The sequence below is a fragment of the Pelobates fuscus genome, chromosome 5, assembly GCF_036172605.1.
Source record: "Pelobates fuscus isolate aPelFus1 chromosome 5, aPelFus1.pri, whole genome shotgun sequence".
Taxonomy (NCBI): domain Eukaryota; kingdom Metazoa; phylum Chordata; class Amphibia; order Anura; family Pelobatidae; genus Pelobates; species Pelobates fuscus.
The window spans coordinates 374,054,515-374,078,594 of NC_086321.1; the positions used below are offsets into that span (position 1 = coordinate 374,054,515).

The 24,080-nt window shown below is 42.1% G+C and overlaps 1 protein-coding gene across 1 annotated transcript in view; it reads left to right on the forward strand.

Moving 5' to 3' along the window:
- TOM1L1 (target of myb1 like 1 membrane trafficking protein) overlaps positions 1-24,080 on the forward strand; it is a 64,354-nt gene that overhangs the window by 22,976 nt on the left and 17,298 nt on the right. The window contains exons 2-5 of the mRNA XM_063453479.1: positions 274-358; positions 1,223-1,301; positions 2,602-2,751; positions 4,911-5,060. Of these exons, the coding sequence (XP_063309549.1) occupies positions 274-358; positions 1,223-1,301; positions 2,602-2,751; positions 4,911-5,060 (464 nt within the window). The remainder of the gene's footprint in view (positions 1-273; positions 359-1,222; positions 1,302-2,601; positions 2,752-4,910; positions 5,061-24,080) is intronic.

Below are 24,080 nucleotides of genomic sequence, written 5' to 3' on the forward strand. Positions count from 1 at the left end.
TACTTTCATCTCACCTTGACTTCTCACGTTAGTGTTTCTGGACGTTCAATAAAGCATCACAGCTGTGCAATAAACTGCCTTTATTGTTGCTCTGAGCCATGCTTCGATACTTCCAACAAATTTGTATTCTCATCGGAAATCTCCTTGTGTGCTCTCATCTATCAGTGTATATTCTTGTATAATGCCTTTTTTAAATATAGATTATGTTGTATTGTAATTGTATCCTGTTTGTCTGTTTATGAAAGTTTTATTTCATTTTTACATTTTTTTTAGATGTCAACACCGCTGGAACAAATCGCACAGCAGACTGGGGGCAATTTCTTAATATATGTGATTCCATTAGTACTACAGGGGAGGGGTAAGTATTTAATTAATCGTTTTCTATTGTGTCATTGTGAACCCCTTTAGTTCATAAGGCCATAGGAGCAACATTGTTTTAGGCACTCAGTTAATTTAAAGATTGGATTTGTCATTTAATTATAGTTATTGATACATCTGACTAATTCCAGTACAAAGTATTTTTATGTAAATTAATCTTAGTTCTGCCTGAGTCCATCCGGATGAGGTAGGCCAGCCCTGGGTCACTTTAAAATCTAAATTATATTAGGTTTATAAGCAGTAAATGGGAATAACTGAAAAAACTAACCGCAAAATGGTTTTATTGGTAAAGTAACATTTGATTTATATATATATATACATATATATATATATATATATATATATATTTATTTATTTATTTGTTTGTTTATTTTTTTATTTTTATTTTTTTTATTTTTTGTAAAAGCTACTTTGGCTTAAATTTCAATTCAACACAAGTTATTGTTTAGTAAAAAAAAATAATAATTGTATTTATAGGCTAATTGAACGTACAGGATTTTCCATAAACCATGACAGGTATTTTGAATGAGTTGCCTCCCCACCCCCCTCCACCCTCCCTCCATTGCCCCTGTTTGCAATTCCCACACAATTGTATGCATTAAGTAGAAACATGACACTCCATTACATCACATAAATAAACATGCTTATAAATTGATGCATGTTAATCTTTGCTTTGTCTCACGTCTATGATGTACATTATCAGGATATTGTTCAGTATAGCATCCAGTGGGTCATAGTGCTGGGTTAACCGAATCCGGATGCATAGTGAATATTTATCTTTTGGAATGTTTCACAGAAGGGACTCTAACTGTACTGATATCTGTCCATGTTTTGTGTCCAATAGACCCAAAGAGGCCATCAAAGCATTCAAGAAACGTTTGTATAGAAACTACAACCAGAAAGAAGTGCGTCTGGCTCTTTCTGTGAGTTGGGGAAAAATTCACTATCATTATGTAAAATAAATAGACATAAAATTTAACAGCCAGCCTGAAATAAAAGAATTTAAAAAAACTACACAGTAACTCTGTTGAGATAATCACTCCAGAAAAATGACTCAATGTATTGCACTCACAAACCAGAAAGCAATAGAGGTGTTGAAGCAAAGTTCAGATTATCTGGATGGAATATACTCCCAATGGATAGTCAGCATTGATCGTGATACTTCCCAAAAATCTTAAGTAAAATGTGAGAAAAGAAAGTGAACGTTCTATACCAGATAAAATAAAAAGCAAATTGTGTTGCACTTAACTCAATTAAAAATATTCTCAGCATGTCACGATAAACATCACCAAGTCTGAATGCGCCCTATGCGTTTCGTCCCCAGTGGACTTCATCAGAACTCTCAGTGAGTTGATAATCGCATAAAAATACAAGTAAAACAATAAAAGCAGAGCTGATGTAACAGGAGATTTAGAGCACAACAATCCAGGTTACACACCATCTTTAAGTCCCGTTCCCTCGCTCTCTCTTCAGGTTTATTAGAGAGTATATAAGGGAAACGCATCATGGGAATTAATGCTTAGTTCTGAAGTTCCCCAAATGCAATGGGTAAATCAATGCATACATAGAGCAAAGTGTAAAAGTATTTGCATTCCCCTTTCTAAAAGATCCTGTTTAGATGCCTTCAGTGCAATATAACAATAAAACATTAACACTCTAACAATTGATAATTCCAAAAACTAAATAAAACATTTTAACGCTGGAATCGAACTGACAAACCTTTGTTTTACCTTGATACATCTTCCCGGCAGTGCGTATATTATATGTAACTATATAGAGTAGACTCGTGCACTTTCAAACTGATTCATGGGAATTTAAAAAAAATTTTGGATCGGAAGAATTTTGGAAACTATTTTAGTTCAGTTAGCAAATTCAGTCTGATTCAAAAAAATCAGTTAAACCAAAAATAATTGGGGGAGTCCTAAAATGCAATTAAAAATGAGACTATAGTGTCCATTTTACACAATAACAACTCTCAAACTGTTAGTTAGTGATTCAAAGTTGTTGATAAATGTCAGTGGCTGAAATTTTAATTTGAATGGACTGAAAAGGCTCGGCTATCGCCCCATTTGGTGGATTCCGAATTTGAGTAAAGCTAAGTTCAGAATCAGGAATTTCAGTCAAACACCCGATAGGCCCAAATTCGGCCAAATTTCAATTCCAACAGAACCAAATCTCCAAGTTAAATACGCAGTAATTTATATAGTATCTTTAACGTTGCAGCTTCTAGAGATGTGTATGAAGAATTGTGGTCCTGCCTTCCAGTCGCTGGTAGTGAAGAAGGATTTCTGTAAAGATGTTTTGGTAAAACTGTTAAACCCAAAATATAACCTTCCAGTCAACTTTCAGAACAAGATCCTTCAATTCATTAAGGTAAGTGCATAATCTGCTACAGGAGTAACATTACTAAACACAGCACAACTGGGCTCTCAGAGGCGCACACAGAGATAACCAAAACATTATCGGTGTTTTCAAAGTCAATGTCACATTGAAAGCCAAAGAGGCTGAAACGAGGCATAGTTACATAGTTACATAGTTACATAGCTGAAATGAGACTTGCGTCCATCAAGTTCAGCCTTCCTCACATTTGTTTTTTGCTGTTGATCCAAAAGAAGGGGGAAAAAAAACAGTTTGAAGCACAATTTTGCAACAAGCTAGGGAAAAAAATCCTTCTTGACCCCAGAATGGCAGTCAGATTTATCCTTGGATCAAGCAGTTATTACCCTATATTGAAAGATTATATCCTTGAATATTCTGTTTTTGCAAGTATGCATCTAGTAGCTGTTTGTTGGCTTAAAGAATATTTCCAGTTTGTCTATATCAATCATAAATTTAACGGAGCACTATAGGATCAGGAGCACAAACATGTATTCCTGACCCTATAGTGTTAAAACCACTATCTAGCCACCTTTCCCCCATTTGCCTCCCTAAAGATAATACAATCTTACTTGTATTCAAGTCTGAAGCTGCTGCCTCTGCCTGTGAACTTCCTCTGACCTCTGACATCAGCAGAAGTGGCGGCCTGATCCAATCACAATGCTTCCCCATAGGATTGGCTGAGACTGACAAGGAGGCAGATCAGGGGCAGTGCCAGCACAATTCAAACACAGCCCTGGCCAATCAGCATCTCCTCATAGAGATGAATTGAATCAATGAATCTATATGAGGAAAGTTCAGTGTCTGCATGCAGAGGGAGGAGACACTGAATGTTCGGATGCATTTTAGGCAGCCATGACCCAGGAAGGATCTCTAACAGCCATCTGAGGTGTGGCCAGTGAAGTTATAACTAGGCTGTAATGGCCTATACTATGATATATGGAAGCTGCTATCTGGGCACCTGTGACTAGGCCCTAAAAGTGTTGGGCAATCTCTGCAAACTGCGTACCCCTGTTCCTGAGCGCTAAATGCAGGGGATGAGAGAGACGGGTTCTACCAATATTGATCCGTGCCCCAAAACTGTCCCCTGCCAATCTGCTCTGTTAGTAACAGGGGACACTGGGGTAATATCATTTAGCTGTTCCCAATCTCTTCCCACAGACGTGCCTCATGGGATGTTCCAGATATATCCTGGCACACACTAGTGCAGGGTGCCCAAAAGGTAGGTCCCCAGATGCTTTAAAACTACAGTTTCCATGATGCTTTGTCATTCTAAAGGCATGCAAAGGATCATGGGAGTTGTAGTTCTACAACATCTGGGGATCTACCTTTTGGGCATACCTGCCCTAATGAGTGCAATTTCTTACTCACAATCTGCTATTTAGTTCCCTGCGCATGCATTGTACATGTGTGGGCTAGTTTGATATGTTTTTGAAGAAAAAGTCATGACTGTCTTGGCATATAACTGGTCATTACTCGGTAAAAAAAAAAAATTAAATATGTAAATTAGCATTTTTGCAAGTAATGTTTCAATGTAAATTTTACACTCTCTAATGTACTGTGCTCTGCATGTCTACCAATGCTCTACAGCGAGGGAATGCCGCTATCTTATGGGTGCACGTCATCACTGACACTGGATTCCTCTAGGTTAATAAACCCCCCAAAAATGTCTTAAAAATGCTGAAAATGCAGCGTGCGTTTTGTTTGTCCTCAAGCACTGACAGCACAATAAGACTGTCTGTAGACTTGCGCAAAAATGAGTTTGAAGCGATTTGTCCAAATAAAATGTCTGTTAATTAATTCAAACTGACCTCACCTGTAGATTCCACAGGTAAAAATACGGGTAAAATGATTTTAAAACAATTTGTTTGACAATTATCCATAATTTTATCCAAACTTATCACGTCGTCAAATATTTGCAGATGGTCATCAGTTTCATCTGTTGGCTTACATTAGACACCGAGTTCTTGTCAGTTTATGAAATAACTACACAGGTATAAAAGGATGACAAAATGTATATGTTCGTATATTGCTTTTTTTATTATTATTTATGTATCTACCGATGTAATTATTATCTATGTGGATTTACTGAGTGCACCTTACTTAGAGCCTTGTTTTAAAATGTTTTTCGCATTGTCTTTGTTTCTTTTTAAAAGTCATGGTCATCTGGTTCTCTACCAAACGTGGACACAACTGAGGTCAAAGAATTGTATCTCGATTTGGTTAAAAAAGGAATCCAGTTTCCCCCTTTGCCGATCGACGCAGAGATATCGCTGGAGACAGTGGAGGTAAATGGGATCACTGCTGTGCATGAAAAATCTAAATAATCAAATATAATGTAGTTGGAAAAAAATGACATGCAATTGGCTTGTCAGTCAGTGGACGAGCAAACCCTGACACGTTCCAAATTATTAACCTGATAATGGCTGAGGGGTTTATCTACTGAACAAATCTTATTAAATATACAAGGCTGTAGCAAATGTTGGGACAAATTAGCGAAATTGTAAAGATTCTAATAACCTGCTATTTTATCAATAAGGCTAAAATTACCTAAATTTAGCACCTAAAATTGGTTTGTTGTTTGTTTGTTTTTTGCCTTCTTTTGGATCAAACAGATGTTTGAAATGCTGAACCGGTGGTTTTAAGTCTTTTTTTCAGTCTCCATTACTTTGTAACTATGTCATGATGGAAATTCTAATTACTTAGAGAAAGGGGCACTTAGGACCAGGAGTACTTTGGGCTAGAGGTACTTAGAGGAGGATTCCTTATTGTGATTTGAGTGTTCATGTGTAGAGGCTGTGATAGGTTTATTAAGTTTTAATAAATATAACAGAAGTTCCACCTGTGAGGAAAGTCCAAACAAATACGGACCGTTTCACTGGTGGAGGAACACCTAATTGGACACTCCAGGGGTGTCCTGGGGCTTGACCCCTATAACTTGTAGAACAGACGAAAAAGACTCAACTGCTGGAATGAACCAGACTAGTCAAGTGTACAACTGGATATGATGAACAAAATAATAATAAATCTACAAATAAAGTAAATATAGTCTAGTGAAAACACCAGTAAATAATGGTGAGAAACTTGCCGAAATGGCTAACCTCTATGTACATAAAATGATGCCTATGTGCCTACAGAGCTCCCAGATAGCCAACTGGCTAATGACTTTATTAAGTAGAAAGAAATGGTCAAATCCAGAGCTAGGGGCCCATAGAGTAGGTATAAGTCAAATGACAAACATAGGTATCTGGGGTGCAGTCACGTACAGCTAAACACGGTGCTTGAGTCGTGTAACTGCAAGAAGGTCTATAAACTTAGTAACCAATATGTATGCAGTATCTGGTCTGCGGTATACTAAGTGATAGTCCCACTGTCATAAGGGGTGTCATAACTGGGTTAATGGATACCTAGCATAAATGACATAGGGAAACAAACGTATATATATAGCGTCCCCCTAAATAAATCTCGATAACTGTAACGCTAAACAAATAATGGTTACAGTGTATCCTCGAGAAACCCCAAATGCTACTTCTGTGAGAAATACTCAACAGATAATAAACGTGACAAAAACCCCTGGTACAAATAAGAGGTGAAAAAAACACAAAATTAGGGTGACTTCATGTGCATAACCATACTTAGAGTGTTGGTTGCCTACACATGGTGATAGATATCTAGCCCCTGACGAAGGTGCATCTGAGCGAGCACCGAAACGCGCGTCGGGCTCTATGGGCTCTTTGTTCTGTTATGGTACTTTTTGAAAGTAAACCAAAATGTTCAAAGTCTATCTGTTCCTGTCCAAATCAATAAAATTAAATTGCGTATATACGCTGAAGTAATTAAGTCTGACACACGAGGTTCAGGTTAAAATAACTTCGAGAAAGTTTATTGGCAAGTGAAGAAAAAGCGGGCGCGCAGGCCCTTTTAAGAGGCATTTTGCGTCATCATTGATTATTAGAATATCAGCAAATAAACATCATCAATTGGATTAATTGTTAAGTGACGGGGTTAGTGTCTTACCTATTGGTTCGTAAAATTAAGAGGTTAGTCCCGTGCCCACCCATCAGAGGTGGGATTATTCTGGACACGGGTGGGGGACAAGGGGGGTCCTAAGCGTCATTTTACACGGTCAATGATATCAGGCTTTATGTCCAGGTGCAAGGTCTCTTATGAATAGAACATTTCATTACTACTGTGTTCTGTGGCCTTCAAACTGTACTATCTTACAAGCTCTAAGGAGTAGCCGGCAAGTCTTAAGGAGTAGCCAGCACCTCCTGGTACTTGTCCTTGAAGGAAACACAGTCTTTGTCTACTGTATTAATTGGGTTGAGAAGTTCAGTCACGTAATGTAGTTTTAAAATGAACAAGTTAAGTCATGAGGACAAAATGGAGGATTGAAGAAGTCAGGTTAGGAGGACAAAATGGAGGACGAAGTCACAGTATAAAGTTAAAATGGAGTTAGTACAATAATTCAATACAAGTACAATAAAGATTTTTAATAATTCCACATCAGTCCCCCCTATGAAATGTTAGATTCTAAGAGATAAAACTTTATTATGTTAGTATCAGAAGACGTGTTAACCCAAAGGCACAGAAACCCCGTGGCCGCTAGCTAGATGTTAATGCAAAGTGCAAGGCTGTCCCTAGATCTGACCCTAATAGGCTAACCATCCGTCAGTATGGCTCTCGAACGCTTCACACCCAAGGGTATCCCATGGCAGCTAACCCACCACTTCTCCACATGGGGCCTTTACCATTCACTGACAGATGCTGTCCCTAATCTAGTCCCTTCCTAGAATTCCTGCACTTTATCAACAAAGGGGATAATTTGTAGCGGCAGACAGGGTGAGTTGATGTCTTGGAATTCTTGGTCATCAACTTCGAGATGGGTCAAAGTGGGTGTTGCTTGGTCAACAGTCTTCATGAGGGATTTTCTCAGACATGGGAGGACACAACAAAAGAGAAGAGCAAAGATAAAAAGAAAAATTAGTATAGCCATACCAATCTGCATTAAAGCCTTTTGCCATCCTGTCATCCAACCAAACCATCTTTCCCAGGGATCTTTTATCCCAGAATTCCTTTTTAACTCTTCAGACAGGTCATTTAATTTTTCTATAGCTAGTGTGACTTTACCATTAGGGCCTGTGTTTTCTGGGATGTAGGTACAACATGTCATAGTGTCGGGCAAAATCTTACAAACCCCTCCTTTTTCGGCTAAGATCATATCTAGGGCCATTCTATTCTGGAAGGTCATTTGGGATGTGGCCTGCAACTGTTCGGCCAACCCCTGGAGGGCGTCTCTGGTGTAATTGACAAAACGCTGTTGATTATAATAAATGTAATTTATCCAATTTAGATTCTTGTTTGCGGTAACTATGGTAAAAATTGATTCAAATCCTGCAGCAACTTCATCCCTAGCTTTAAACTCATTGGGCACCCCCCTGGGCACTCCAATGGCATCAATATATACATGAGGATCAAAACTTCCTTTCACTGGGACGTCACGTTTAACCTTAGTGTGGCTGAACTCATGGGTGTTGAGGTGTGTGTCAGAAATAATATGTATAGGCATAATGGCCTTAGTCAAAGTACACTCTCCCCACCATTCTGTGTCCATTCTGGATCTTAGCTGTAAATCCCCACACAACCAATAAATGTCTCCTAGTGACCTAGTGTGATGTTGCAGCAAGCGTACAGGGACAGTTCTGTATGTAGCACAATAGCCTTTTGAAAAGTTACCTACAAATTTACCAATACCATCGTACATGGCATAGCAAGTGTAATTACCTTTATATACGGTAATACCATCAGGGGGTTTGACATCTTTGGCTAGAAGAGGATACTCCTTTGTCCATGCAATACATATGGACCTGTTAAAATTATAGTGATAGGCAAAAAGGCTTAAAACACATTCTTCTATATCTACGGGTAGGATTAAAGGTACGGTACCCAGGTGAGGCCGGGCACCGCCACACACATAACATGCGGTTCTATTATGCTTATTAGCATTATATTTCATCCATTCTAACCATAAATTTACATCATTAAAACCTGTTTCAGCGGCCATGGTATCTTCAAAAGTGGGGTTAGCAATGGCCATCATGTCTTGAAAGGTCTGGATATGAGGTTTTAATGGGTTAGGGACCATATGGGTGGCCCCTTGCCACTCAGAAGAGTTGCACATATCTTTAAGGTAGAAATGCCCTAACTTTTTATAGGAACCCTTTTTCCAATACATTCCCATCACATACTGGTCTGCATCTGTTGGGCTTGGATGCTCAATATTAAGAATTAATTTCATTGGTGTACTCCCTCCAGGCTTTCTTAAAGTCATTCTCTGGAGAAGCGATCTACCATGATCATCTACTTTAGCTACGGCACTTTTTGGTTTGTAACCCCAGGCAGGCCCGGCATTCCATCCCGCCCCCCCCCAATGATCACAATTGTGCCCCCATTGTTTATCAACTACACAAACATATGGGTCTTTCGAATGAGGGATATCTCTATAGATGCTCTGGATTTGTGGTGTGGGAAATGGGCATTCTACAATATCACAGTAGTCAAAGGTATAAGTAGCCACCTGGGTGCATGATGAATTATACCAGAAGGTGTACCCACGAATGTCTTTGGTAATGGCTACTTGCTGGGCCTTCATAAGGCTAATTAGGGAGAAGATGTACCAGAGATACATGTTTGTGCGATATTCGCTTCCTCTGGGGCAGGAGATTTCTTGCAGTGGGAAGCGTGGATCCAATTTGGCCTACCGGCCAATTTGACGGAGGTTGCGGTAATCAGGAGAACTTGGAATGGACCGTCAAATCTTGGTTCCAGGGTATTTTTCCGCACAAACTTCTTGACCAGGACCCAATCTCCGGGAAGTAGGTTATGGGAACCTGTATCCAATTCGGGATCTGGAATTGAAGAGAAAACTTGGGCATGTATTTTGTTTAGGACATTTGCAAGTTCAGTTACATAGTCTACTAAAACATCTGATTGGAGTTGCAACTGCTGCGGATAATAACAACCTAGTCTGGGTGCTGTCCCAAATAGAACCTCATATGGGGACAGTGAATGCTTCCCTCTAGGTGTGTGCCTAACACTGAATAGAGCTATTGGTAGGCTTTCTGGCCAGGGCATCTTTGTTTCTTGTGACATTTTTAACATTCTGGTTTTTAGAGTGCCATTCATGCGCTCCACTTTACCACTACTTTGTGGGTGGTAAGGGGTATGGAAGGCTAGGGTCACCCCTAGAGCAGTCCAAATTTCTTTAGTCACAGTTGCTGTAAAGGCTGGGCCTTGATCACTCTCAATAACTTCTGGGAGTCCGAATCTACATACAATATCTGTAAGTAGGCGCTTTGCGGTTGTTTTTGCAGTGATATTGGCCACTGGGTAGGCTTCTGGCCAGCCTGAGAACATGTCCACTATTACTAGTGCATATTCATGGGGCCCACTCTTGGGCATTTGGATGTGGTCGATTTGAATTCGTTGGAAGGGGTACATGGGCTTTGCCAGGTGTTTCGCAGGCACCTTAATTGGTCTTCCTGGATTGCATTTTGCACAAATGACACAGGCCTTGCAAAAGCTATTGATCAATGTTGTGATTCCAGGTGCTTCATAATACTTCTGTATGAGGGCGGCCATCAATTCTTTTGACAGGTGTGCAGGCCCATGTGCCCATTGGACAACTGCTGGATACAAATTCCTGGGAAGGCAAAATTTGAGGTTGTTGTAATATATTCCGTCCTTTTGGATAGCTCCTTTCTTTTTCCATTTCTGGATTTCTTCAGGAGTGACTGCAGCTTGCTGTTCTTGTAAAATTCGCAAATCAGTAGGAAGAGTTTGCAGAGCAAAAATAGGGACTTCTTCTTCTTGTCCGGACACTTCTTCATCCACTTCCTGCAAATCCCTGGCCGCTAACTTAGCAGCCTGATCAGCCAAATGGTTGCCCTTTGCTTCATCTGTATCCAATTTCCCATGGGCCTTTACTTTCAAAACGGCCACTTCTTTGGGGAGTAGGAGGGCATCCATTAGCTCCTTGATTGCAGTGCTGTGTTTGACTGGTGTACCGGCGGTGGTAAGAAATCCTCTAGTCTTCCAAATTAGGCCGAAGTCATGTGCCACGCCTAGAGCATATCTTGAATCTGTATAGATGTTGGCACGTTTTCCTTCGGAAATTTTGCATGCTGAAGTCAGAGCCTGTAATTCAGCTTCTTGTGCAGACATTGCTGGCGGTAAGGGTGATGATTTAATAACTCCATCTGTTGTGGTTACGGCATATCCTGTATGATATGTTCCTCCTTCATCGGCATATCTCGATCCGTCCACAAACAGGGTAAAATCCGGATCTGGTAATGGGTTCTCATGCACAGTTGGTAAGTGCACTGTTTCCATTTTCATCTGTTCAAAACAGTCATGAGGTGTTTCTGGGTCATAATCATTCTTTATGACCAGATCTTGAAATTCCTTTTCCAGGAAATGGCGTGGCCATGCTTCTAGAAGGTCAGTTGTTGGGTATTTGACAATACCATTTTCCTGTAGCTGTTCTTCATTCATGGTGGCCCATAGTTTTGCCATGGGCCCAAGATCATTCCATGACCTTGTCTTCAACTTGGTAACAGGAATATGTGGGATAGCAGTATCCCAATGACGGTAAAGGTAGTTAAGTTGTTGAGGTAGCTGGATCAAGACCATGCTATTGCCTTCAGAGTCACAATAGAAGTCTTGTGCAGTGAGCTTTACATCGGTCCGGTGGTAAAGCTCATCTTCATAGCAAGGTTCAGGGGTAATGTTTGGTTTGTACCACGTGGTGCAGAAGGCGTGATCTGGGCCTTCACAGAGAGGTTTTTCACCTTCATAAAATGTCAAATGTGGATGCATGACTTTCTTGATACATCCACAGAGCAGGTGAATGTAGGTTTCATCCGTGATAAATCCATAGTAGATACCCCCCTCAGGGAGTGGAAGAAGAGTGGACGGATTAAGCACCTGACATCTTTGGATGGAAATGTTGTCAGGCAAAAGAAGATGACACTGTAAGCGCAGGTGTCTGGCTGGAGACACGTGCTTGAGCTGGACTTGGTTGATAATAGCAGAAATGTCATGAGGGGCCAAAACAACCAGAGGGTGGCCAAGGACCAGGTCTGAGGTCCTCTCTATGAGTTCTCTCGCAGCAAAAACAGCCCTGAGACAGGAAGGAGTCCCTCTGGCCACAATGTCCAGTTGACATGAGAAATATCCAATAGGCCTCTGGCGGCCTCTTAAGTCATTAGTTTGGGTGAGCACTCCTGTTGCGTGGCCTTGTCTTTCGGAGACAAATAATTTGAAAGGTTTGGAGTAGTCAGGTAGGCCCAAGGCAGGAGCAGAAGCAATGGCTCGTTTGAGAGCATTAAAATTGTCCATAGCTTCATCAGTTAAACAGAAAGGGTCAGACTTAAGTGCGTCATAGAGAGGTTGCATGAGCAGAGAGGCTTCAGGGATCCATGCTCTGCAGTAGGAAATGAGGCCTAGGAAGGCATGAAGAGACTTAGAAGTCCTTGGAGGCGGAATATCCAGCACAGCTCTTACCCGGTCCCGAGTAAGATGTCTGGTACCTTGAGATAGGCAGTGTCCAAGGAAAATTACTGAAGGTTGGCAGAACTGTAGCTTGATGAGCGAAGCTTTGCATCCTTGTTCTGCCAAATAACAAAGCAGACTAATTGAGCACACTTCGGTAGTGGGTATGTCATCTCCACAGAGCAGCAAATCATCCACATACTGAAGCAGAACGACTTCTGGGTGCTCGGCTTGCCACGGGTCAAGGATGGTGGCCATGGCCTTTGCAAATTGACTTGGTGAATTTTGTGCCCCTTGGGGCATGACAGTCCAGGTATACTGTTGCATCTCATGGGTGAAAGCAAACAGGTATTGGCAGGATGGGTCCAGTGGGACACTGAAAAAAGCATTTGCTAGGTCAATAACTGTGAAGAATTTTGCAGATGGTGGGACTCCAGAGAGCAGAGTATGAGGATTTGGTACAAGAGGGGTGTCCAGGACTGTAGCTTCATTAACAGCACGGAGATCCTGAACCATCCTGTACTTCTCTGGCTCACCCTTCGGAGTTTTCTTTTTCACAGGAAATAACGGGGTGTTGCATTCAGATTTACATTTGACAAGGGCACCCTTCTCCAAGAGTGCCTTAATGTGGACAGAAATTGCAGCAGACTGTGCTGGTTTTAATGGATATTGTGGTTTTCTTGGTAACTTAGCTCCTGGAATAAGCTTTACCACCACAGGGGGAACGTTTAGGTGACCTATGTCCTCTGGGCCTGAGGACCATAACTTTGCGGGCACCTGTGTTTTTAATTCCTCTGGGAAATTGGACCTTAATTCTGCTGTCTCCTCACGGGGCTTTTCTAAATGCAGCATCAGAGGCAAAGAGCACAGGGCTGAAGTGTCTGATATAGACAGAGGTGTAAACATTTCTACCTGCCCATCCGGGGTAAAGGTGATGGATGCTTGCAGGCGTGAGAGGACATCAGCACCTAACAGGTTAATGGGGCATGTGGAGGATACTACAAAGCGAGCGAGCAGGCTAGAGCCAACTCGTAGCGGGGTTGTTAGAGGGCTATGTCTCGGCTGGCCATCCACTCCAACACAAGAGACATCAATACTGGACAGGAAAGATGGGTCTGGCAAGTCTCGTTCTCGTAGAACACTACGGGCTGCACCTGTGTCAACAAGAAATGTGGTAGGGTGGCCTTCAATGGGCAAAGTTACTGTAGCAAGTGGCCCCCCCTTATCCCCTGTAGACACTGCCATAACAGGGGTTAATGACACAGGCTTGCCAATTTCCTAGTCATCTGGTTCCTCAATTATTGGGACCTCCTTCTCAGTCTTAGGGGCCGGGGCAGGCCTGTGTGGCTTTCTTGGCTCTCTCTTGGGTTCCGGGCAATCACTTTTAAAATGCCCTTTGACCTTACAATTAAAACAAACACCTTCCTCTGGTCTGGTACCCTTGGGAATAGGGGTAGTGCGTGCCACCATGAGGGGAGCAGAACTTGGCCTTCTAAGGGTCTGGGAAGACTCTAGGCCCCTAGCAACTAGGAGTAAAGTATCTAGGGGAACAACCTTATATTCGGGGCGTGCAGCAATGATTCCCTTGCGTATTGGGTCTTTAACACCTTGGACGAATGCACCGGACAACATTTGTGAATGAATCTTGTCAGTGAGATCAAACCCCAAATCTGTGAACATTTGGTACAGTCTTGCATGAAACCTTTCCACTGATTCTCCTTTTTCTTGAATAACATCAGTAAGGCCAGCAGCCTGATCCGCAAGTTTGTCCTTAGCCCATTCTCTTAGTTGGGTGCAAAAAGTTACTCCAGAGGGGTAATCAACATCACTGCTGAGTAGATCAGTACTGAGGTGTCGGGCCATGCTCGGCCAATATGCATCCCCTGCTTTAATAGCACAAATACTCAGTAGATCACGCCATGCGGCGGAATAAGTCTTTTGAATTTGAACTACCCCTCGGTAGAAGGGCATAGGCTGTTTTTCTGGGTCAGGGAGTGATTTCATTAGAGCACTAGCTTGAGTGGGATTGAAAGCAACATATTTAGGAGGGACCTGTTCTCCCCGACCCTTGTGGCCAAAGGGGTCATCGATAGAACGATGAGTTGGGGCTCCCGCGGCAAGCTCTGATGAGACATGGGACACCCTGTCCATCTCGTCATCATCGAATTCTATGATATTGGCTCTTTTGCGTGGTGCAGGGCCCGAATGAGGTGAAAGGATCGGTGGTTGGGAACGAGCCCCAGATGCAGGGGTGGCTAGCGAGTCATAACCTGGGGATAGGTAGTCACCGGGGATTACCGGCATCAGGGCCGAACTGGGGGCCGCCATATTGGTGGCCGGAGAAGGTACTACGTTAGGGTTAAGGGAAGAAGCGGCGGCCATGTTGGAAGAGGGCACATCCGGGGCAGACTGTGCCGGACTGGGCATGACCGGAACCTGGGGAGTGGCTTGGGGAGTGGGTAGTGGATATCCGGGATAGGGCAGGGCCATGGGATATGGGAAGGGGTAGGGCCAGGCTGGGGTGGAGATGGGAGGGAACGGAGAGGGATTGGTAGGGGTGGGTGTAGAGGGAGGAGCCGGGGCAAGGGTGGAGGAGGTGGTTAGTTGGGCGGAGGAAGAGGGGAGGGGATCATTAACGGAGAGAGAGTGTAGGGAAGGAATGGCAGGTGAAATTTTAGGGGGAGGTACAGCAGGTAACGTAGGGATGGATGAGGATGATGGGAATGTTAGAGACGGGGAGGGGGAAAAGAAAGATCCATCAGAATTCAGGACCGGGCAGACAGGGGAGGTGACGGGATGGGTGTTGGGAGTGGGGAACATAGTCAGCTGGCTATCACCTACTGCTGACTGAACCTTGGGGATAGACGTCCCCTGGGCGCCACTTTGGGGCGCTGGCTGAGGGTAAACTCCAGCAACACAGTTATTATGATACACAAACAATTTCACACCTTTGTGATTTATCTCTTCCTCAACCCAACCTTCTAGCTGAATAGCCTTCGCTACTCTGTACCATGCTTCAGCAGTCTTTAATAAACCATTATCTGTAAGCTTGCCTTTCATTTCTGCCAGTAACTTGCGCCAACTTTCTGGTTGCAATCTTCCACCCGTTGGTACAGTGATTTTACATACTTTTGCAATCTTTTCAACACCTTTAACCATCTCCTCACCCTCTCTGTTTTCTACCAAATCACATGCTAACCAGCCCTTACTGGGTTTGCTTAAATCCTGTCCCATAATCCCTTTACCCCTATACCAACGTCCTGGATATATAGAGAGAGAGAGAAGACTGAACAAGAACGTCTACAATGCTCGACTGCCACCCGAGAACCGTGGGACTTTCTCAGGTGCGTCTTCCCAAAACGTAGACTAGTCACTGAATCCGCCTACCCGGGGTGGTAGACACGGATTGGAGCGAGGTGAGAAGTGTGTGACCAATCACTTCTCTTTTAAGAGGAATGGGAGTGGATAGTATAATAACATAGGAAGTATAGAAAGGATGAAAGACAAGGAAAATCCTTAGAGACAGACACAGGAGTTCATGAGACTCCTAATTAGACAAACAAGACAACAATACAATTGAAATACAGTGCATGCATCACAGTTCAAATGAAATTAACAATAATCCCTTTCCTTTACTCGTGTGCTTACTCCAAAGTCACCTCCCTCAACCCCGTAGTGTCTCCGCTCGGAGAACGACTTTCGTAAGTCTCACTACCAGCGGCCACGGAAACCAACTGACACCGGTCCGAGTTCCGTCAGCCTCTCTCTACTCTGCAGTCCACAAGAATGCGGCCACGTCTATCCTCGCTCCCGTAGTGCCCCTATAAAACCCACTTTATAAGTCTCACTACCACGTGATGCGGAAAACAAGCAATGCCTACTTGAATCCCCCCAGGAAACAGAGTCCCCCTCACAAATAAAACAGAAAACTGGAATTCCACAAGCCCCAGCGCTCAGGGGTGTGGTTACCAAAGAAAACCGGACTCCCCTCAGCCAAGCTGTGGGTTACCAAAACCGGACTCCCCCCAGCCAAAGCTGTGAGTTACCAAAACCGGACTCCCCTCAGCCAAAGCTGTGGGTTACCAAAACCGGACTCCCCCCAGCCAAAGCTGTGGGTTACCAAAACCGGACTCCCCTCAGCCAAAGCTGTGGGTTACCAAAACCGGACTCCCCCCAGCCAAAGCTGTGGGTTACCAAAACCGGACTCCCCTCAGCCAAAGCTGTGGGTTACCAAAACGCTAGCTAGACTGTAAAACAGGCAACAGAAGACCCCCAGGAACACATCCACAGGTCCACCCCCCCTTTATCCCAAAAAAGGGGCAAAATACAAACAGATAAGCAGACAAACCGAAGACCCAGGCAAATCCCCTCAGGTCCACCCCCCTTTATCCCAAAAAGGGGAAAACAAGCAAGACAGAACCCCAGGCAAATCCCCTGCAGGTCCACCCCCCCTTTATCTCAAAATGGGGAAACAGGCAAACAATTCAAACACACCCAGGCAACAGATAGACTAAAATGCAGGTAAACAAGTGAGTAACGAGGCACCGGGCAAGATATTACCTGTCTTTGATGTCCTCCCGGGAAGCAGTCACAGACACGTGGACGGGTCAATCAAAGGGGCCGGAACATACCGGTGGCTCTGCAGAAGTCTCTACCGTGTATCTGGAGGTGATCAGTCTCCCTTCCTTCCCCCTGGATTCCTCCGTCCACCCTTGTCTTCCTTAGGACGGCTCACCGGCCAGACATAGCCCGATGCCCCACGTTGGGCGCCAAGTTGTTATGGTACTTTTTGAAAGTAAACCAAAATGTTCAAAGTCTATCTGTTCCTGTCCAAATCAATAAAATTAAATTGCGTATATACGCTGAAGTAATTAAGTCTGACACACGAGGTTCAGGTTAAAATAACTTCGAGAAAGTTTATTGGCAAGTGAAGAAAAAGCGGGCGCGCAGGCCCTTTTAAGAGGCATTTTGCGTCATCATTGATTATTAGAATATCAGCAAATAAACATCATCAATTGGATTAATTGTTAAGTGACGGGGTTAGTGTCTTACCTATTGGTTCGTAAAATTAAGAGGTTAGTCCCGTGCCCACCCATCAGAGGTGGGATTATTCTGGACACGGGTGGGGGACAAGGGGGGTCCTAAGCGTCATTTTACACGGTCAATGATATCAGGCTTTATGTCCAGGTGCAAGGTCTCTTATGAATAGAACATTTCATTACTACTGTGTTCTGTGGCCTTCAAACTGTACTATCTTACAAGCTCTAAGGAGTAGCCGGCAAGTCTTAAGGAGTAGCCAGCACCTCCTGGTACTTGTCCTTGAAGGAAACACAGTCTTTGTCTACTGTATTAATTGGGTTGAGAAGTTCAGTCACGTAATGTAGTTTTAAAATGAACAAGTTAAGTCATGAGGACAAAATGGAGGATTGAAGAAGTCAGGTTAGGAGGACAAAATGGAGGACGAAGTCACAGTATAAAGTTAAAATGGAGTTAGTACAATAATTCAATACAAGTACAATAAAGATTTTTAATAATTCCACATCAGTTCTACTCACTTTATTTTCACTTAGGGATATCTATCACCATGTGTAGGCAACCAACACTCTAAGTATGGTTATGCACATGAAGTCACCCTAATTTTGTGTTTTTTTCACCTCTTATTTGTACCAGGGGTTTTTGTCACGTTTATTATCTGTTGAGTATTTCTCACAGAAGTAGCATTTGGGGTTTCTCGAGGATACACTGTAACCATTATTTGTTTAGCGTTACAGTTATCGAGATTTATTTAGGGGGACGCTATATATATACGTTTGTTTCCCTATGTCATTTATGCTAGGTATCCATTAACCCAGTTATGACACCCCTTATGACAGTGGGACTATCACTTAGTATACCGCAGACCAGATACTGCATACATATTGGTTACTAAGTTTATAGACCTTCTTGCAGTTACACGACTCAAGCACCGTGTTTAGCTGTACGTGACTGCACCCCAGATACCTATGTTTGTCATTTGACTTATACCTACTCTATGGGCCCCTAGCTCTGGATTTGACCATTTCTTTCTACTTAATAAAGTCACTAGCCAGTTGGCTATCTGGGAGCTCTGTAGGCACATAGGCATCATTTTATGTACATAGAGGTTAGCCATTTCGGCAAGTTTCTCACCATTATTTACTGGTGTTTTCACTAGACTATATTTACTTTATTTGTAGATTTATTATTATTTTGTTCATCATATCCAGTTGTACACTTGACTAGTCTGGTTCATTCCAGCAGTTGAGTCTTATTAAGTTTTAATGTTGCTTTTAGGAGAGAACAGTTTTATAAGATATCTGCCCTTGGAACACATCTCAATGAAATATCAAAAATGATATAGCTCAAAAGAAACCCCCCCCCAGAAAATAAAGGACTTTCTCCATAAACTCCCTTTCACGTACACACAAACACTTTGGATCTCGTCGATTTACAATTACCCGATCACCAGGGGTCCATAATCTACAGATTGAAACACGGTAATACGCCATTTTCCTTAACAAAGCTACTAAATGAAATGTTTCGGGTTGTTATGCCCTTGGCGTGTGGATGCCTCCAACCTTGAGATGCTACACAAAAAAACACAACGTGTCTGTAAAATACACAACGTCTCCCGTAAACGCTGAGGGCTGTGATACTGATGTGGGAAATGTTTTCAGCTGTTGAACTGTGTAACCGTGTTAAACTTTATATTATATTACAGTCTTCGTACTTCCAGAGGTTATCAGAATGTTTCTTTAATTATGGCTCATTGAAGCAGTTAATTATGCCTGCGTTCTCGGATGTAATTAGATCCTGTTTATCTTGTCTGACCAGCCGCAGAGTTTAGTGCATGTAATATATCTGCTGGTAAAAGCATTAAGATAGATTTCTTTTTTTCTTTTTTCCTTCTTCCTTAATAAGTGCAGTGCGGTGTCTTTTACCTCATCTGCAGTAAAGATTCTCTGATAAATAATCAGCCGAAAGTAAACTTGCAGAAGGCATTCTAATGCGAATGTCGCTTGAATGTAGAAGAGATGATCCATAACTTGAATTTCTGCGAATGGACAATGGAGAAATAATAATGGTTGGAAAGTGACCCCCTGGATGTGAGGTGGTCATGGCAGCACATATGTCAGTCGAGCAATAATACATCAAGCTGGGGAAATAACATAAGGGATGTTCGACTCTCCCCTTACTTTTCGGCCCAGTGGAGAAAGGGAACATCTGGCTTCTCACTCAACTAAAACTGGAGTAACAGTCTCTTCAAGTCTTTTGAGTCTCTTCTGGCTTTCTTTGTGCCGTGAAACCAGAAGATTGTGAATGGTTACTACTGCGGAACACATGGTAGCCAAAGACCCTCTGTTAGAAATGCTTTAGGTGTTTCAAAGTGCCCACAGTCCCAGTTTCATAGTGCAGGCATTGGTGAAGATGGCGGGGGTGTGGAGAGGAGCAGTGAAGGTCAGGACATTCAGCCTTCTCATCCGGGAGAAGAGCCAGGACATCAAGGCCTCCTTCATAGCTTTCTCCGAGCCCCATGAGATTAACATGGCCCTCAGCCTCTGCCCAATGACGCCACACTGATATTGCTTAATTTATGCAACCACTTGTTACTGTTATTGCTCAAAATCTGCATTTTCGCACGACACATAGTGGCACTGTGCATCATTCTGACATTTATGATGAGGATATCGTCACTGTGAGGTCCTATGATAGTCAGACCAGTACAAGTACTGTGTCATTACTGCGCCAACAGTCAAAAGCCGATGCTCAAACATCACTTCTCGGACAACAACCAATGATACTTTATTACATTTACTAAATTATTATTTAAGATCAAACCACAAAGTAGTAAGTATCCTCCCATGGTCTCCTGTTATCCAAGAGTGCATTATACTAGTTGGTTTTCTGGTTTTTGATTTTGGCTCGGATATTGATTTCACTATTCTCTGATACCATGACCTTGGCTTGCTTATTTTTTTACATGGTCCTTCTTCTACTCCTTTGACATTGTCTTGTTCCTGTTTACTCTCTACCTATCTGCAATCTGCTTCTTGGCACTGTGTTAAGTGACTGGTAATATGCTACTGTCCTGTCTTCTCTTATTGTTGGGAACATTTAACCTAAGTTTGTTTGTCAGGGTCATTGGTAGTCTTAAAAGTCAGAGCCTCAAGACCCAGAGGGCATTGCTCTGACAGAAGCAATGAGAGCAGCATTAAATGATTCTTGGGGGTTCTAAGATGGATGTGGGCTGTTTTCTCGGTCACACTGATCAGAATGGATTCTGGAAGTAGGGCATAAAGGCCCTCAAGCGGCAGAGGTGAATTTGTGGAAGCTTCCTGCGGGCCTAATTTGCTTAAATAGGCTTCAATTTTGCAAATCCACCTGAGTTCGACTGGAGACAACAAGAAACAGGCCAGGAAGGTGGACTTTAACCTGAAGTTCTAGGCGGGATAGTGGACATCCTACTTATGACAGCTGGACAGCAGTTCCTTTGTCTATCCCCAGAGAAGATAGCTCTGGCTCGGATTCAGAAAATGCCTGGGTTCTGGCTCTGAAGACTACTGCCCCAAGGCTGAGATCAGTGACCCAGTCATGGTATGAGGCATTATTTGTTACACTTATTGGGTCATTTTAATACATATATAACCCATAAAAAAATATTTCCACCTCAATCTAAAGAATGAATCTATCTCTGAGTTTGGATGACTGATGAATCGTCTTCTCTTGATGTTTTGCATCAATCTTCTCCTGACGACCCTTCAATTTTCCAAATGCAGTATTTATCCATGATTGCAACTTTCTCTGTAAATGTAAATTAGTTTATTTTTATTTTTTTTAAAGTAAATGTTGTTTGGAATAGAGTTTTCTCGTTATCTCAGAAATCACTAATGTATTCCAATAAATGTCATCCTTATTCGGACTCGGTAATTCAAATCAATGTTCGAGAGAACAAAAAAGAAATGCATAAATCTCAGCCCATTTTCTTGTTTTTAATGGCAACAAAGAAAAATCCCTTCCTTCTTTTATATTGTTGCAAAGCTTCACGCATTAAGAGGCTTAGTGAAATTAGCTTCCTTTGTAGTAGCTATTCTTGCCGTCAGAAGTGAGTGTTTTTAAGTAGAGAAGTGTTTTTGTAAAGTCTACCGTAAACGCACACTATTTATTGAAGATAAGGTCTGACGTATTGTGTCTCAGCATCCAACCATTAATGGCAATTTAACCACGATCAAAATGAGATGTTCTTAAAACTACAACGGAAAATGTTACAAGTAACAGTATTTATCAGTGTGTTCACGACTCATTTTCGTATTTGTGACATTATAGTTAGTACTTTTGAGACATGTTTACCACTTTTTGTGTAATCTGGTTAAACTTTTGGATTAACCCCTTAAGGACCAAACTTCTGGAATAAAATGGAATCATGACGTGTCACACACGTCATGTGTCCTTAAGGGGTTAAAGGAATATTCCAAACTCCATAACTATTACAGCATGCTGTAGTGGTTATGGTGCCAGTAGTGCTGTGGTGCCCACAATATAAATAGTCAACCAGTTTGCAGGACTTCTTACCTGGTGTCCATCGGGCACCTCTCCCTGCTTCCCCGCACACTGTGTGGTGGTTTTAGTACTTCTGGTTTTGGTACTGGTGGTTTTAGTACTTCTGGTTTTGGTACTCTTTGTTTTTGGTTCCTTTACATTCCCCACCATTCAGGCACTAATCTAATTTTAAGCTTTAATCTTCTGTATAATTGTTAAATATATGAATGTGATAAGTATATGAACACTGAACAAAAATGGGATGGATGGGTGGATGGGTAGGTGGATGCAAGAACGGATGAATGAAGGAAGGATGGATGGATGAATAAAGGAAGAATGGATGGCTGAAGGAAGGATGGATCGCTGAAGGACAGATGGATGATGGAAGGATGGATGAATGGATGAAAAAAGGAAGGAAGGATGGATGAAGGAAGGATGGATGGATGGATGGATGAAGGAAGAATGGATGGCTGAAGGAAGGATGGATCGCTGAAGGACAGATGGATGATGGATGGATGGATGAATGGATGAACAAAGGAAGGAAGGATGGATGAAGGAAGGATGGATGGATGGTTGAAGGAAGGATGGATCGCTGAAGGACAGATGGATGATGGATGGATGGATGAATGGATGAACAAAGGAAGGATGGATGATGGATGGATGGATGGTTGAAGGAAGGATGATGGATGAAGGAAGAAAGGATGGATGAATAAATGAATGAAGGAATGATGGATGGATGAAGGAAGGATGGATGGACTAAGGATGGATGGATGGATGAACAAAGGAAGGAAGGATGGATGAAGGAAGGAAGGATGGATGGATGAAGGAAGGATGGATGGATGAATGGATGAAGGAAGGATGGTTGATTAATGAAGGAAGGGTGATTAATGAAGGAAGAAAGGATGGATGAATGAAAGAATGATGGATGCATGAAGGAAGGATGGATGAATGAATGGATGAAGGAAGGATGGTTGATTAATGAAGGAAGAAATGATGGATGAATGAATGAAGGAATGATGGATGGATGAAGGAAGGATGGATGGACTAAGGAAGGAAGGATGGATGGATGGATAGATGAATGAAGGACGGATGGAGGAATGGATGAAGGAAGGATGGCTGGATGGATGAATAAAGCCTGATTTTTTTTATTTTAACAGAGCTTCACAAGTATATGTTTTATATTGGACAAGCCGAAGCAATAGATCACTCAGCACTCTGACAAACACAGGATTAATAAAACAAAAATGAGAGCTTTGAGAATATTTTTTTCTCTAAAAATAAAAGTATTTTTAAAGAAATATTGGTGCCCCCACCACCATACCCCCAGGCGGACAGTCAGTCGTTGCCCAGTTATCCTAAATGTATTATGCCGGGGGTACTCGAGCTAGGGAAAAGAGGTAATTTAATAAAATTCAGCGTCCCCTGTAAGACGATCCATCAACGCGTGTCTTACAGGAGGCAGACGGGGAACTCATTAACGTTATCTGGCCCTCAGCACCAAAGCAATAAAGTCCCCATTGTTGGCACATTTACTGTCCCCATAACATGGTGCCCGGCTAAGCAATAAGTCCAGGATTAAATCCTTCACATCTCCAGACCCATATTTATAGGATCAGCTTCAGGAAAAAATTAGATCAAGATGGAATTTATAGGCATTTATGTTTTATGCAAATAGAAAAAGTGCTTTTTTTCCCCCCGCAACCTATTTATCACTGATTTCCTTCTTTTTTTCACCAAAATATATATTTTTCCTAATAGTATTAACCCTTGAGTATTCCTATAGGTAGCTGACGATTTATAGTGCAATAACATTGTGTCTAATGATGTTTCCAGCCTTGTTGAGAACCATTTAAATCTTGTAGTTTGGAACTCCCAATGTCGAAATCACTCAGTACTCAGTAAAAAAAAAAGGACTGTTTTTGTACTAAAGGTTAAAAGAAATTTTAGACATTCTATACTGTTTATTTTATTCACAAATTTGTAAAAATGTGTTCATTTGTGTATAATTTTCTAGAAACCGTTATAAAAAGTTATAAAAAGCAAGTCAAGTTTTTGTAGGAATATTTAATTATGAAATAACAAGTTGTGGTTTATTGATAATTAACTAGTAAAATCAAAATCAAAATAGCCAATAGAGGAGGTGGTTTTCAACTCACAGGCAAAGCAGTTGACAAAGTAATAAATAAAAGAGACAAACAGTCGGAGGTCGGTTTAGTTAT